Below are 17,592 nucleotides of genomic sequence, written 5' to 3'. Positions count from 1 at the left end.
GTCCATAGAATCTACAGTCAGAATGGCTTGAACAATTCTTGGAGCATTGGGCCAGATGGCCTTTTTATTATCGTTCAGGGGCAGGGCACCTTTGGGGGCTCATTTAGGAAGGATGAGTCATTCTCAGGCAACGCACCATCACTGAGCTTCCCATATGGAATCGGGTGGTGAATTCAAGTGAAATTAACACTGTGGAAAATGAGTGTCAACTGGGTGGGTCTGGGCTGATTTTCAAGTGAAACTGGGCATTCATGAAACTGAGTTTCTCCCTTAGATAGCCGAGTAGGAACAGCTCATGTGAAAGTATTTAAGGCAGTTTTCAATATCATCAGAATGGGGAAAAAAAGTTACTGCCTTGAATTAAAGCAGATCACACCAAATCAGACATGAGGCCATCGCATAGACATGGTTTGTAACTACAGTTTAGCTGGTTTTATGCCTTGCTATGCTTGCTGTGCAAAAACAATCAGTCATTTTGGACTGCACACGTCTCGACTTTCAGAATGAATCCACCCATTTGAAGAATGAACCAAGATGATGAAAAGTTGTACAAAAACAAACACAAAAATGTCTACCTCAAACAAAACATCTTTTTGTTTAAATAAAAGTGCTATTATTATGACAAAATAACATGAATAACCTTTTTAAGAAGCATAACGAAGAAGAGATTTAAATGTTAAGAAGTTGAAAAGACAATTTCATCTGATGTAGTTTTCATTTATTTAAAATAGACATTCCAACATTACACATCAAGAAAGTACCACTTTTAAATAGCATTTCATTTACCATTCAAGAAGTAAAAAAATATAAATATTTACTCAGTTTGTAGCTAGCCATATTGACTGTAAATGCAATAGGAAGATGTAAACAATATAAAGCTTTTTTGTTTTTCGATAAAACCATTAGTAATACATTTTCCACACTGTGCAAACTCCAATATTTTAGTAAAAGCATAGATGCTCTTCTTTAATGTTTAATGGGCTTGTGGTCTGACAGCATCTTTCTTTAGCTATTTTCCCTGCTATTCCCAATTTGAGTTACTTGCTGCTCTTGTAAATGTTTTGTGACTTACATCACTTGTAATCCACCCACAAAAACAAACATGCCTCGTTCTTACATCATAGTCCCCTGCGTGTTTTCAGAGGAAAAAACTCTTCTCCTTTAGCGATGAATGAAAACAAGAAAATGGAAAAACACATTTATACTCTGAACAACTTGTTGGAAAAAATACTTTAGGAATGGTTGCAATCAACATCTCAAGTTAAAAGTACAAATATACATTATTAACAATGATGAAGCACTGTCAGATGAGAGTTAAGTGTCCATATTTTATACAAACTACTGTATGAGGACTGCTTAAAGCCTTTGAAAACTTTGCAAATGCTGTACATTTTTAGGGAGCTTTAAATTTATATTTTGCCACGACGGTATGAGTGGAATAAGACATTGACACACCCAGTTTGACTCTAAGGATTTTTGTTTTCAGTCCTCACTTTAATGTTTCTGAAACCTTATATACCGCATCATCATGATTATTGGACATTATTAGGGGGACTGGCGTTGTAAAAGCCCACGTCCACAGTGAACAATTTGCCTCCCTCCTTTCTATTTTTTAAATACAGAGCAAATCAATTTCTTTAATATGATGAGTTTGTTATCACAGTGTTGTAACATTTTGTTGTAGTGTATTGTTCTACAAGAATTATATATATTTAAAAAACAACTAATTTCTTCTCTTATAGGTAACCTTTCTCTCTTTTTGGACTCCATCTTGGAAGGAGATTCCTTGGAGGATAAGGCGTTTTCTGTTGAGTTTGTACACAGCACTGAGCCTGATGAAGAATGTGGTATTTTTGACCCTGTTACAGGGAGTTTGGTCCACGACAATTGTGACTTTTACAGAGGAGCTGTCTGCCAATATAAGAAAGGTGCTTGTCACATATTGTATTGTAATAATGCTGTGAATGTTTTATGTAAAATGTAACTTTGAAAATCATTTTTCAGGTTACTTATTTGTTCAGTTAATTATTTGTTTAAGTTTTAGTTCTCAAGTTCTATTAACTCAAATGAATTAAAAAGTATGTTACCTAATGTCTTCTGTTTCCCAAAGAGGTGAATTTTATTAATTCAGTTACTTTACTGTTATTTGTTAGTTATAGAAGTGTTGGAAGATTTCCATTTCCCAAAGACACCATTCTTCAGTGAACTGAGCCATTACCCTTTAACCAATTATGTAAGTTGAACTTTGCATTATAAGTTTTATTCATTTTGTATATATTGTGTAGTTTTTTTGGCACTATCCGGGACGCAACTACATTTTGACAAAACCAAAATGATAATACTGCAAAACTACTAAAGAAATTTACATATTGACTTCTATCTATTTATCATTGTCTCTTTGAGGTGATAAAGGAGCAGAGTGGCAACACTTCCTGGGACAGAGAGCTAAACTCACTGCATCAGCTGACCCGGACTGTCCTGGACTTGCTAGAGGCCCAAAGTCCAAATGTCCTCACATCTAATGATATCCACTTTCTGTCGCAAAGGATGGAGACGGGCTTGTCTGCACTGGCTAGTAGTCATGCAGCCAGTGCAAATGCAGCAGATGCCATGGCATCCATAGCCACAGATTATGTAAAGATATCTAGTGTGATGCTGGAGCCTCATGTGGCGGAGCAATGGATGGGTTTAACAGATGATGGGGTGAGTGATAAAGATTTCTTTTTCAATTATTTTACTTTTTTTGTCCTTTCTTGGATTATGTAAATGTATACCTTTTTGCTTTGATTTTTCTTTGTTTTTATTGTTAACCCTCAATACGGCCATTAGCAGCTATACTGTACCAAGGGGGATTTTCAGTAAAAAAAATAAATAAAAGAAATTATGAGCCTTTATTCTGGCAGACTGGATTTACAAGATTTCTGAAGTATGTTACCATGTCAACTGGGATTGTTCGTTGGCTGAAATTCCAGTTTAGTTGAAAAGTGTGTTTATAATATTAAAACAAAAATAATTTTCTTTAACAGATCAGCATGGGCCCGTTTACTATTGTCAATAGCATTGACAATCTTATTGAAACTCTGGCAGACATACTATCTGCTGAAGGAAAAAGCTTCTCACTCTCTACCAAAAATATAGGTGAGTTAACATCTTTCTTAATACATGACAAAAATACTATGATAGAGTATTTTAGCAACCACATAGTGTTTGTGATTTTTGGAGAGGGCCATTAATCTCAGAAAAGCTGCATGTTTTATTAGTGTACTGAATTAAAAGCATATATCACATTTTTGAAATGAATCCTTCTGCATCACACATTTCTTGCTGTAAATATGCCTATTTTTGTGTTTCTTTTGTAATGTGACATCTGCCCTCTTTTTGAGCAGATGTGTTCATCAGTAGTCGCAAGCTGACTCAAAAAAGCTGTTGTCAGTCATTTAAACCATCTGACGTCAACTCCAAAATGCTAAAGGGAAATGATCAGGATGAGCTCCTCATCCCAGATTGGGAGTTACAAAGAATTCACAAACTGGGTAAGTAAAAAATGTGTAATCCAAAACAAAATCTCAGTTTTTTAACACTGATATTGTTTGCACATTTTCATTTCTGTCTTCAGGTCATACGGATGTGATGTTTATTCACACTCATTACAGCCATTTGAACCAGCTTTTATCTTCTAGCTCATCACAGCCTCTTCAGAGTAAACATGACAAAGCGATAAGGTTTGGCATTTAGTTCTATATGTACTCTAAAATTCCTGTGTTTAGTTGGGTTGCCAACAATTTGAAGATTATTGATTGATTACTCATTGAGCAACTTGGATTTCTGCCAACAAAATGATTTGACTGATAATTTCCTTTGTAAACCACACTAGATTTTAAATAACAAAATGCAGCCATCCAGTATCCATGCGATCCATAGATTTTGACATTCTAATTTAATGAAACAGGTTTGCACAATGGCAATTTAAAAAGAATACATGAAAAAAAATAGGAACAAATATATTTCTATGTAAATGAAACATTTTGTTCTGCTTTGCTCTGGTTGAATTTGCCATTCCAACCAAACTCAGTATCTTGACAAACTTCCATTTTCTGGCAGTGATAATGGTCTTGTCCAATTCTTACTTTTATAAGGAAATGTAAATAAAGACTACTGTGCAAATATAATATGTTTATGAGGCTATCTCCATCTTTAGTATTCTGTCAGGACACCTGTCTTCTGCTGTCATATCTGCCACTCTTCGTGATGCTTCAAACGCCCAAACAATCCCTGTAGCTGTCAAGTACACCTTATCTTCTTCACATGTGGTACTTCATGCTCATCAAATTTTTCATTGTGTAGAGATTTTGTTGTGCTTTTTTCAATATTATATAGATGATATAGTTCAGTAGGAGATGAAGTTTTGTGTTAGTCTTGGTAATGTTTGACTCATTTTTCTATTGCATGCTCTCTCCCAACGCAATACATTAGGGTTGTCATAAAATTACAAATAGTTTTCCTGTGATTGCATCATAACTATTTTTTGTATAGTTACAAATTATACATTTGAAGATGTAAACCTCAACACCCGTGACCTTAGTGAGGATAAAGCGGTTCAGAAAATGAATTAATGAATAATAAGTAATTGCAATTACTATGTCCTGTTTCAAGATGGAGCATGCACAGACATTTACCCCCGTATGTGCCTTTTGGAATTTCACCCTAATGTAAGTTTTTATCTGCAACAAAAATGAATAACTCTGTTGTCCGAGTAAGTGGTTAGTGATTATGTCCTTATCCAATTCTTTGTGGTGGTACATAGGAATAACCATACTAATGGCTGGTCCAGCCATGGCTGCAGTGTAATCTTTGCTGGCTCTGGTGTTACATCATGTGTATGCAATCATACCACAAACTTTGCAGTATTGATGAATTACTTAAAACCAAAGGTAAGTCATATTTAATGAATTAAACATTCTCATACAATGTTTAACACTTTTCAAAGCCTACCAGACACATTTTTATTTAAAAAAAACTATGATAAGTAAACAATTACTAAGGTGATAACTTAAACAATAAGTATTCTTAGCCATTTTTTTTCCTTATAAGGGTAAGTGTAACTGAAAATGAATGAATGTATGAATGAATAACCCACTGTTTTGCCTTTCAGTGGAGTCCAGAGGAAGAGCTTGTTCTAACCAAGCTGACATTTATCGGCTCGGGAGCATCTTTGTGTGCTCTGGTGGTGACGTTGATGCTCTTCACTGTGTTGGAGTGAGTACCTGATCATTCTTACCCATCGTAGCATTTGGGTTTCTGGTCAATAATTCTCTTTTAAGGTGTCGTAGTTAAACAGCAGTGCCGCTTCGTGCTGTAGAGATACATTCACCTGATTTGGAGCGGGCAGGTGCTGGATCGATTACCGCTAGCGGCCGTATGATTGGGAGTGTGGATGTTTCGTTTGTCTCTCTGCGTGCCCTACAATTGACTGGTGTGCCAGTCTAGGGTGTAGTGTTCCTCTCGACAAAAGCAGGGTCAAGCTTCAGCAATCCTTTCGAGGGTGGGCGATGTGGAAGATGAATTAATGAATAGTTAAACAGCATCTGATTTATTTTTTGTATCTAACATCCAAAAATTGAGTATTTGATCAATTGATTTCAAAAATAAGAACTGAAAGCAACGTTCAACAGTTTTCCAATGGGACTTGACTTTATACCAGTTCACTACAAAGAACATTCTAATCGTTCCTGGAGCTGCCACTTCTTTTCTTCAGTGACTTTTACAAGTATTGATTAGTGCTAATCTTCTAATTACAGTTGTCTACTCGAGAGTTCACTCCAAAGGTTTATGGTAGCATTCAATGGATGTTAATTAGGAGTAGAGTCACAAAGGGCTCCTAATAGGCCATGTTTAGGTTTAAAAAGGGACAATATGTTAGTTAAGGCATCAAGATCCAAACTACTGTTGATTGAAATGTTTTTGACCTTGAAGTTTATTTGAAGTAAGGGTTTAATGCCACATTGAGCTTAATGCTGCTTATTTCGCACATCAGTGGTTAATCGTAATCAATATCATTTCAGAATGTTTGTCCTCAATTGAGCTTTGCTTTTTTTTCCCTCTAGTATACCACGATCTGACAGGACATCCATCCATAAGAATTTATTCATTGCTCTGATCTGTGCTCAAGTGATTCTGCTATGCAGTGGTTCGGCCATTCACAACAAGGTGCAGTAGAAATGTATTAATTAAACACATTATTTAAAAAATATAACAGAGTGCAATACATTGATTAGTAATGGAAGTTCAAATTTTGCACACAATCAATATGCCATGTGATAAAAACATAGTAGAAATTTGTCGTGACCATTAATGTTATATTCAATCATTCCTCACTCAACATTTAGTCAATGTTTAGTAGTTGATCCCTTGACCTTTGGTAGTGTCTCGGTGGTTGAATTGATCCTCTTGGGGCTGATTTTTCAAAACTCATTTAACGGTTTCAGATAAAAAATTGGGATGGCCATCTGTCATTTGAAAAAAAAAATATATATATATATCATAATTTAGACAATTGAAATGTTCATACAGATGTTTAAAAAAATATTTTGTTCATTCAATAATAAATGTTAGGCAAGCAAATTACTTTTGGGGGGTTGTAATCCAATGATTTTGTATTTGAAGCCATTTCATATGGCTACATATTTGATTGGTCCTTTTCATGGTGTGCTAAAAAAACATCACATTCTTGATTGATTTAAAATACTATTACCTTTTACTGTGGATCATTCATAAACAACACAAGACCAACCTAAAAATTAAATATAACTTGTGGCCCACCTGGGATTTGTGCTTGCAGATAGCGTGCACACTTGTGGCAGCATTGCTTCACCTTTTCTTCATGGCAGCCTTCAGCTGGATGCTGGTCGAGGGTCTGCTGCTTTGGAGCAAGGTGGTTGCTGTCAACCTCAGTGAAGAAAGACACATGAAGTATTACTATCTCATCGGCTGGGGTACAGTCATTTTATTTTGGGTTATTTTCACTATGATGCTCAAATAAAAAGTCTACAATTACAAAATACCCTTTAAATCAATTTCCAATAAAATTACCTTATACTTTTTGATTATATAAGTTGCTCACTTTTTCCTCTAATCCTATTTGTTACTTTAACTCGACACCTATTCTTTAATTTCCCCCTGTTGATTCTTATTTGTTGTCATCCTGTAGGTCTACCAATACTCATAGTTACCATCACACTGGCATCAGCTTCAGACAAATACTTGGCCGATGGCTATTGCTGGCTTAGTGTCCAGAATGGTGTCATATGGGGCTTTGCTGGACCCGTCATCTTCATCATCATGGTCAGTAAATTAACGCCTACCCATTTTTTGAAACTGTATAATTATGTATTGCATTTAATGCTACAAGCCATATGTGAATGATAATAATGTATTATAGTATGGCCGAGAACTGTCCTGTAACCAAGAAACACAATTCATAGCAACTTTATAATAACGGTATATTAATAATGTTGTCTATTATGCTTAGTTGATCCAAAAGTTAGTGAGAAAAAATCATTGTACCACTCTATGGTGCAATGGTTCTTTTGCCTGACTTCTGTGCTGGCAGCGTGGGATCAGTTCCTACTTGGTGGCATTGTCATTGTCAGTGAGTAAGGTTGTCTGACTCTCTGTGTGCCCTATGACTGACTGGCGACAAGTTTAGGGTGTCGTTCGCCTCTAAAAGGTATAAGTCGACTGGAATAGGTTTCAGCAGCTCGTGACCCTGACAAGGATAAGTGGTGTTGAAAATGAATGAATGAATTAATGCCCAGTTTATTTATTTTCTGCAGAGCTTAGTGTATACCGGGCATAAAACGTGTGGTGTTCAGGAAATAAATATATTACAATGGCATTTTCATTATTTCCCGATGAAAAATGAAAGAACCCGTGATAATAATAATATTTATGTCCTAATTATTAAGTGTTTTATTTTTCTCTTTTCATTTACTACAGGTGAATTTCATGGTACTTACTAGGGTGGTGGTCATCACTATCTCTACAGCCAAGAGAAGGTCAATTATGTTGGCGATGGGTGCCAGTCCAGTGGAACAAACCTACGAGCAAATTAGGTACTGACCATAAGAAGGCGCTATTTCTCCTTTAAAGATTATTTAGCAGCCCCACGGGCCTTGGCTGAGGCAGACGTCTTCTGAAGGCACTAGAGAAAATAATTTGTATTCTTTAAAATAGTGAGGCTCATTCATCAAATATGATAGGAATACATTTTGAATTAATTATATTAGGTATGTGCTCTCCATGGGAAAAAAATCATCTGGTTTAAGTCTCATCTATTGTTTTGAAACCCTGTGGCCCAAGTGTTTAGGGCCTTAAACCTTTGTTATGAGTCTCCCGCATTACCAATTAATACATAACTTATTATGCCTTTGTGGTTTATTTTCTTAAATTTCTTGCTCTATTATGAAAAATTGAATGTGGCTCCTTTTCGATCTCATTTTTAATAGTCATTTAGTTATAAAAGCTAAAATTGCATCCATGTTTATTCAAGATTTTCTTTTATTACATTTGAATGCCAGAACATGGTCTTTACACTTATACATATATTTCATTGAATGACGTGTGTGTGCATGCTTGTGTGTGTGCATTTTAAAGCAAGGTTGGGGTCTACTAAAATTAGTTATAAAAATAAGGTTGTACAAATTAAAAATAGGAATCAAAAACATTTACTCTTATAAATATACACTTGTAAATCTTTTTGTATCAGATTTCAAATTTCATTAAAATACATTCGTCACTGTGTGGTTAAAAAGGTAGAATAGTTATTGTAAAAGTAAGTCTTTCTATAATTTTGGAATGTAAAACATTGTAAGAATGGCTATGTCTAGACCTAGTGCAAATGTCTATTTGAATTCCAGCCCAAATTCTCGGTGCAAACTAAATTACTTAGCAAATAAACCGATTGAGCACAGACACCATTCCATTATAGCAATAATTTACTTGGCATTTTATGTTTCCATTGTATTGTATGTATAACAAATCTTGGCCTTAACTGTATTTTTAGTTTTCCATTTGTACAGTATGTTGCCATTAAGAAACGTCCCAGCTGTGTTTCTTGTGAACTGCTTTGGACTAATCTTTGTGAATCTATCCCACATGTGATCCAGTAGATTTCCGACCAGAAGTCTTGTAAATGATTCTATTGGTGAAAATTATGTCAAAGTGTGTATTTTTTTTCTTCAACCTCAGCCCACCAGGCCTCACAGTAGGCACGCTATAAGAATTTTCAAAGGTGTCCTTGAACCATTTGGCACCCCTGGGTGGTGGCCATCTCGGAAACTCAAACAAATTCCTCCTCTGAATAAGCTAGGGCCTGCCGCCATCCATGTCACAATTTGAACACACACATTCACAGCTGGTGTGGTTTGGCAGTCACCTGAGTGGGGAGCTAATTCCACTCTAAACAGAATTAAATGACTTTTAAGGTGGAAAGTTGTCACCCCAGGAGTCTACCCAGCCACACAGCCACTGTGTGGAGCAGACAAAAAATCTCCAAAATATTCTCAAATTCAAAGTAGAAAAATCTAAAAATAGTGGCTGTGGCAATACAAGACAATGTTTTAAGATAACACATCTAGACGAGTCAGTTTGCCAACACATTTACTTTGATTTGCAATTGTGTGTGTGTGCATGTGTGTACTGTTTAACATTCATTCCATATTGTCCTAGGGCTGCTGTTAAAGCAGTTTTGGTTTTGCTGCCCATTCTTGGATTGACGTGGTTGAGTGGTGTCCTGGTGCCTTTCTCCATTGTCTTGGCCTACATTTTCATCATCCTCAATTCTCTACAGGTACACACCATATATGTATATATGTATACTCATACACACATTTTTTATGAGGCACACTAGACTAAGGCACGTGCATTTTCACCAAAAGACATGCTGCTCAGGACATTTCAAAGCATTCACAAAAATGACAGTGACATAGTGAACTTTATTATTTAAATTTTCCAAGGTAAAGTATAAAAAAATAATGAAATATAATGTCATAAATGAAAAAGGGCTCATATTCCATGTCAAACAGATTTTGGGCTTTCAAATTTGTACACAAACTGCAGAATTATTTTCCATCTTCTATATGTTGCTATGCATACACAAAATGTAAAACTTAGACAAAATTGCAAACAGATTTTTTTTAAAGCAATTTCAGGAATATTTCAAGCTGCTTGTTTTTCTTTAATCAAAAATTGAAAGGTTTTCCATTATACATTCTGCTCTTATTGAATGTACACAGACTGTCAAGGCTTTCATTTGTCTGTGGAATAGGATGGTGCAGAAATCAAGATAGTAGGAAGATAAAAGGGTTTTGCTTTAACAGTTGAATTGTATTTATTGGGGATAGTTTGCATTATTTTTGTCATGGCCAATCTAAGGTCATTATGATTGGCACGATCAATTTGAATATTGCTGCTGACATTTGAAAGGTGACTTTTTTCTGATTTTATCTTGATGCACAGCTTAAGATATTCAACAGTCTGAGGTCTCACCCTTGTCGTATTTCACGCGTATTTTCGACAGTTTAGTACCTAAAGTCTTTAGTGCATAATGTGGTTCGGCATGGTCTTGCGGAAATAGACACAGATGTGGCTTTGGTTTTAGTATATCTGATCGGTTGATAGATCCGTCTCTTTCTTCACCTGAGCGTCTAAGACAAGTGGCTCCAATTCCAATGAAACAACTGTAAAGTCAATTGTCAAACTTTAGCCGAGGGTGTTCTGGTGCCAAGAGCGCATATGAACACCATTGTACATAGGCATAAACAGGTCTGGGCAAATATTCTTGTTTGAGGTCCAGTCTCATTTCAGGGCCAAGCTATCTAGAGTGATTTTTTCGGCCTTACATGGCAGTTATGCCTCTGGATCATCTGAACCTTTTATGGAACCCTCCATAATTTGACCGTCTCCCGCCAGACCATAGCGACACAGTTTAACCAACTCGTCGCCGGGCACATGCAACATTTTCACACTATATAGAATTAAAGGAAATAAAAATGATTCATAACACTATCATTGTGGTTGTTTACCATTTTTTTTATTTTTACTGGCCAAAGCCAAAGCAGCATAAAGCTTAAGTGTCTATCTTTTACTGTTAAATCAATAAAACCGATAATGTTGTCATTTCATTGCACCGATCGTACACTTGTGCCCGTCCACTTTTCTTCCAAGCCACTAGAAAGTGTCTCCACTATTTTGCGTCCTCTCTTTTAAGCATTTGCTTTAACTAGTGATCAGGCAATTTGTTATTGAAGACTATATTATCAATATGAAGTGATAATGTTGATCATTTTACAGCAAGCACAGATTCTGAACATAAGGATATTTTTTTCACATTTTTCTTTCTCAGTTTCGAATAATCATTTAACCACAAATGTGTATGCAATCTCTGGCTACATTTACATTACCAATAACGTCGTTACGGCCATGTACTTGTTTGCACTGTTATTCATTTATTCGCCATCATAGTAAGGGTTGCCTAAGCTTATCCCAGCTGACTTTGGGCGAAAGGCGGACTACACCCTAGAGTGGTCGCCAGTCAGCTGTAGGGAACACAGAGAGACAAACAGCCATTTTCACTCCCAATCACACGGCAACATTATTCATTTTTTAAAAAAATGACAGTGATTGTAATAGTAGTTTTAATTGTCGATAGAAAGTTATATATTTAGATTTATATGAAGGGGAGCACATTGTTACAAAAAGGAGAGTTCATATGAAGCTGAAATTTCGAAGGTTTAATATATGTTATTCTCTTGAGTCTATTTGAACTTCTATTACTGACTCAGTTTTATGAGCATCTTACCATAAATATGGGCATGCCTCATCTGCTTTCTTATCAGGCGAGAGATAAATAGCACATATATGGTTAGGGGGCATCACCGTGTTTGTGGGGCTCATAAATTGAAGCCCCAACTTTTATCCAGTCAATACAATGTCTTTCAAAAGTTTTTACACCATCAATTACCCTAAGGATAATAGGCTTTTGACATGGCACTGTCCATTCTATTACTTGGCCATAACAGAAACTATTAAAAACTATAAGCAACGAGTGAAGTTCATTGAAACTGAGGAAAAAAAAATGAGAACTTCGGGAAGTTGAAATGAAAAAGTTAAGGTTTAGAACGTGGGTCTCCAAACAGGAACTCCTTTGTAGAATAGTTTGAAGAGCCCCGGTCAAGAAGGGGGTGTCTTTAAACAGTCTGGAGTGACCTAGCCCCATTTTTTTTAAAAGCTTGAATTTAGCATTTGTATATGTAAATAACTATCTATAATATCCTCGATACACACAAGTGCACAGGTATTTGGTATCAAATGATGCTAAGATAACTAAACTTATCTCTGTCAGTCACTTATTTTGCAGTTTTTGGTATTCTTCGGAGAATAAGTTCATCTTTTTAAATATAAAAAGATAGAATAATATAAGATTGATACAATCTTTTAAGTGAAAGTAGTCTTAGATATAAATATGTAGCTGTATTTTTAAATCCATGTTTTAATTGCCGTCTTTGATAATTATGAGGTGCAGTTAAAAAACAAACAAATGTGCGACATGATTGTTTGCATTTCCATTGCTGGGGAAAATAACTTTCCCTTTGAAAAGGAGTCCTGTTTGTGTTGAATCCTCAATTACAGCTGCAACATTAAAACAATATTCAAACAGGATACCAAGGTCAAAATGATTCCCACCAAGCCTCTCTGAGGTGCCACTTATAATGAGGGTGTTGAACAGCCTTTTTAAGTTGTATATTTATAGTGTTTTGTCTCAACTTGTACTCATTTTTCCTTTTCCAAGTTTGGATGTTGAACAATGAGTGCACTAAAAAAATAAACAAACATATGTTTGAACTGAAAGTACTACATTAATGGCTAATTTTACATTGCGTTGTTGTCATCTACTTGAAGGATTTTGTTTTTACAGACGTAATTGTTTCAATGTCTTCATGTTTTTCATACCCTCCTTAAATGAATGTGACTAAAATGAATACATTATGTAGTTGTTGTTTTTTTTCCTTTTAAATAATTTAAGCTCAACTTAAAATGAGAAGGCAGGTCAAAAATACCTGTACATCATCAGATGTGAAAAAAATAACGCGAATATACATTTCCTGTCAAAAGAGAGAAAATTCCTGCCGTTGCAAGACCTCTCCTTGTGTTAAACTTGCTGACATTTATTTGGCTTAGAATTACCTGCCAGCTCAATTTGGTAATAGCCTGTGTCATAAGAAAGCAAACCATCATATTTGCCTGTGTCTCGCTTTACCTGTGTGTCAGTCTCCACCTCTTTCTAGCCTTGTGAAAGACAATTTTAGTTTGAAACAACTGTACAGAAGACCATATCAGTGTTAGGATTATTTGTTTGGTCCTTATAGAGGTTTGAGGAGTTTGAAAAAGAGTGAAAGGGCTCTCACATAAACTCATTTTGAAACAATGAGCACAATCTTTGTATGTTTAACACCTTTCTTGTTGTTGCCCAGATAAATTTAGGCTTGAGTGTTTACATACGGTACACCTAAGCAGTATACATACGCACATATATACAGTGTTGGCTGGTTGTGATTAGGTTTGAAATTGTCCTGGTTCCTGTTACACTGCCACACTGCAGTAGATCTGTAGAATTTTTGTTGCTTTGATCCATACTTTGTGGATAATTAGTGAGAACTGGGTCAGCACAGGGCAAGAAAGCAAAACCATGTTGTTCTTCTAGTGGGTGGCAGGGAGATGGTGAGATAGAGTTGAAGTGGGGGTTAGAGTGTCGGAAGGTTAAAAGGCTGTCACATATTAGTGCCAATTCACATTGAGACATTTTCTTTTCACTGCATTAAGGTCAAAGCAAATAAGCAGCACTGCCTGTTCTTTTTCTAGCATCATTTTAGTCACTGGGTGACCATACCCACTTGATAATTTAAAAAAAAATGTTTTAATATATTAATTAAATAAACACGTGCCACATGTAACACAGGTAAATTGCTACCTCATCACAGTCAATGTTTGGACTCGATTTGGAAAATAACATTTAATTTGGTGACACATTGCATCCTATATCATAATAATTTATATTGGTTATTGGTCACTTTATTAGTATTACTTTCAATGTCAGAGCAAAGAAGTTCTTGAAAACACTTTCAACAGAGTACACCTATGATGGCTTGCTTATGGAAAAAAATAGTCTGCGTTCCAATCAGTGTATAGCATTGTCAATATGGAAGGAATTTGGGTTAAATTTCAAGAGTTCTTAAATTTGACATAAGAGCATTTGTTGCCCTGATTTCTGGCACTTTACACTCTTAATCAAGGGGTATTGTAAAGACCCAGCACAATGCAGCTTCCAGGCATGAGTGATTTATTGACAGCAGTAGCCCCTTATGTATTTAACTACTATTACAGCATTGATTGAAAACAACTAATACAGGGGCAATGTGAAATGAGCAACAACAGCTCAGACAGCAGGACACTGATCGGGATGTAGATACAAGGCGCCACAGGCCTCTTGCCCTTCCTGGCATAGCCCCTTGCATGTCCTCTACAGATAGCCCGGGTCATTTCCTCTGTGCATCGCTGAAAAGCAGTATATAGATATTCCCACTGAGTGTTTACAGCTAAATGTTGATTCCTTTTAATCTGCTTCTTGTCTGGTCAAGGTGGAGGGTAGATCCTGGTTGGTTTGTAGTGGACTAAGAGGGTAAAGAAGATAGGTAAGGCATTCAGTCACACAGCCTCACACATGACCGCATGTGCGTTCACAACCTGAAAGTCGCATCTGACAGATTGCACCAAGTCTGCACCTCTTTTTACATTGAGCAGATGTGGTCTTACACTTGTTTTCCTTGGTAATTATCCTTCGTTAAGTGAAAGCATGTGCCAATCAAATAGCTTGGCTGGAAAGAGCAGTGCCTGGGCCAGGTTAGGGAGAGCGCAGGGGAGGTAGAGAGACCTATAATCCCACCCCCCCCTTTTTTTAAAGCAGTGTCATTTCATAGTCATTACTACATTAGAGGCAATTCTTGCCATGGTGTCAGAGAGCTGCAACAGCTGCAGGACTGACATTATTATCCCTTCTTTGACTTTCAAGTGGTTGCAAATTTGATGATTATAACATTTAGCACTTGTCACCTTAAATTATAGCTTTATGTTGTGTGTTACTTTTTTTTCATTGAGACGTGGGGGAAAGGTATTGATTGAGCCACAGAAATTTTATAAAATATTATAATTTTCAGACATTGTAAAATAACTTGTTGTTACTTATTCACCTAAATAACTACGGAATGGGGAAATAGGTGGCATAATGTTCAGATATGCAGACTCACACTTACAGGTTATTGGGTTTGTTGTCATCATGCTTATGTTTTTTTTTCTTCTGGCAACACCAGCTTACTTCCACATTCCAAAAAGAACAATTCAATCAGTATTTAATGGCTAACCTGTAGGTAAAAAAAATATGTAAATTATTGTTTCCTTATGTGGTGTTTAGGTGTAGCAGTGCTAATTTCTATATGTCTGGTATACAATACTTAATTAAATAACATGTTGCAAGTCACCATCAAAAGATAAAACATCTAAATTAGGCTTTTGGAAAAAGGGGGAAAGTCTCTCCCTCTAAATAAAAGACAGTGATAGAAAATAAAACAAAAACAAAGATATATGAAGTCTTCATGTCGTTGAACTACCATTCATTTTCACTTTGAGGGCCTACGAACCATAGTGAAGTGTGATTGCATGTGACAGTCGCCAAGTCTGCCCGTTTATCATGATGGATATACCCTGACATAGTGGCAGTGCAACACACAAACCCACCCTCACACAGATCTCTGATGCATGGACAGGAGCTTTATGAAGACTCCTCATACAGAAACACACAACATATATGACCGAGGCTTTCACTTTATTTCTTAATGTGTAATATTCACTAATTATGCAATTCATGCTTTCTTCCCTGGTTAATCTACATCAGTATTGGAGCATTGTTTAGGATGCTATGGTAATGAGATATTGATGATTACCCATGCTTTCTTTGTCATATGCCCAAAATATATCATATTTACATAGTTGGAGCTACTGAAAACTGGTCAGTAAGCCCTAATTTGACATTATCCTGTTTTATTTTATGTACTCAAACAATATGTCAGTAAGGTCCCATGAAATACAAGGTCAATTCTACAATTCAATAATAAAGTACAAGGCACACCCGTTGGCCATATTTAACCCTTAAAACGTGAAAGATGTTCTGTCTTTCTCTTTGTCTGCGCCCTTTCCACCTCCATACTTTGTGATCTTGACACATGCCGTTAACCTCAGCTCGCCTCACCTCAACTGTGAGACAGGAGAGCAAAAACCTCCCATAATATTACTTGTAACAAACCCCCCAACCCCCATCTTTTTGATACACAAAAGCAACTTGTTCAGGTTTTGCATATTGCATCCATTTGTCATTGCTATTCAAGGGCACTACAACACAGTCTTGTCAGCGGTGCAATTTTATGTTTCCTTTCAAATAGTCGTGTGTATGTGGGTGAGTGTTTTTGTCTACACAGTATCATTCAGTAGACTTTTAAATTTGTTTTCATGCCTACAAATGTGGCCATTTGTAGAACAGGATGAATTCCTTTTCAGTGCCCGAGGAATAGACCAAGGGCAAATATTCTTTTGTCCCTTAAGTAAAAACAAGAACTTTTTGGGCCAGAAAACATGGATTTGTTTAGAAGTACGCTTGCACAACAAAATAATAAGTGGGGGTATCTACAAATACATGAATTGTTTGTATTAGTCTTATCATGTAGGTTTAGGATGACATCCAGATGTTTACAACAATTTTAAGTCGCAATTTTTTGTACAGTTGCATTGCTTTCTGAAAGAAGTTCGTTATAACTGTGGCTATGTGGTGGCTGGCATCGTATTCTACAGATGGAACATTTTGAGATTAAAAAGCAACCTAGGATTGACAGTGAGAGCACATTCCCTTTGACAAGAGACTACCTCAGAATGGCTTCTTAGATACTGTAGTATTGCTCAACAACTCTGTGTATTGGCACAACACTAGCTCACCAGTTCAAAGACTACTTCTTTGACCCGTGTTCAGGATCTTTGGATCAGTTTTCTTCAGCTATGTTTTGCTTGGCGCTATAGGTACGCCAACCCTAAATTGTCTTGTTTAAAAGCTAGTATGTTTACAGTCCGCTTTCTCTCGCTTTCAATACCCCCACAACCTCTCCATCCCATTACCACATGTTCCCAGTGCAGTTTTTTTTTCAAAGAAGCATTTCTAAACCCTCCCCAACAAGTGCAATTTGTGTAAACATTTTAGAACTATGTCAACGTGTGTAGCAACAAATGAAATGAACCTCTTTCACACACATTCCCTGTCATATGTGTTCATTTAATCATTAACACAAGTAAAGGAGAGCACAGATCTGTTATTGCTCCAATAGTATTTGCCGTTCTGGTGTTAAATCAATTTCACACACTGACTTCATGCTAGATCAATCGAAAATGTAATTTCTCATCAACAGGCGATAAAGATATACAATTGATTTTATTAAATTT

At 36.3% G+C, this 17,592-nt stretch overlaps 1 protein-coding gene across 1 annotated transcript in view; it reads left to right on the top strand.

Moving 5' to 3' along the window:
• LOC144196687 (adhesion G protein-coupled receptor D2) overlaps nt 1–17,592 on the top strand; it is a 51,967-nt gene that overhangs the window by 1,802 nt on the left and 32,573 nt on the right. Inside the window, exons 3-17 of the mRNA XM_077717067.1 lie at nt 1,743–1,928; nt 2,154–2,233; nt 2,404–2,703; nt 3,027–3,138; nt 3,387–3,533; nt 3,617–3,722; nt 4,199–4,310; nt 4,654–4,709; nt 4,805–4,931; nt 5,153–5,256; nt 6,105–6,207; nt 6,839–6,992; nt 7,208–7,341; nt 7,996–8,111; nt 9,727–9,847. Of these exons, the coding sequence (XP_077573193.1) occupies nt 1,743–1,928; nt 2,154–2,233; nt 2,404–2,703; nt 3,027–3,138; nt 3,387–3,533; nt 3,617–3,722; nt 4,199–4,310; nt 4,654–4,709; nt 4,805–4,931; nt 5,153–5,256; nt 6,105–6,207; nt 6,839–6,992; nt 7,208–7,341; nt 7,996–8,111; nt 9,727–9,847 (1,958 nt within the window). The remainder of the gene's footprint in view (nt 1–1,742; nt 1,929–2,153; nt 2,234–2,403; nt 2,704–3,026; nt 3,139–3,386; nt 3,534–3,616; nt 3,723–4,198; nt 4,311–4,653; nt 4,710–4,804; nt 4,932–5,152; nt 5,257–6,104; nt 6,208–6,838; nt 6,993–7,207; nt 7,342–7,995; nt 8,112–9,726; nt 9,848–17,592) is intronic.

Source organism: Stigmatopora nigra, chromosome 5 (genome assembly GCF_051989575.1).
Source record: "Stigmatopora nigra isolate UIUO_SnigA chromosome 5, RoL_Snig_1.1, whole genome shotgun sequence".
Classification (NCBI taxonomy): Eukaryota; Metazoa; Chordata; class Actinopteri; order Syngnathiformes; family Syngnathidae; genus Stigmatopora; species Stigmatopora nigra.
This window is presented reverse-complemented; position numbering and strand designations above follow the sequence as displayed.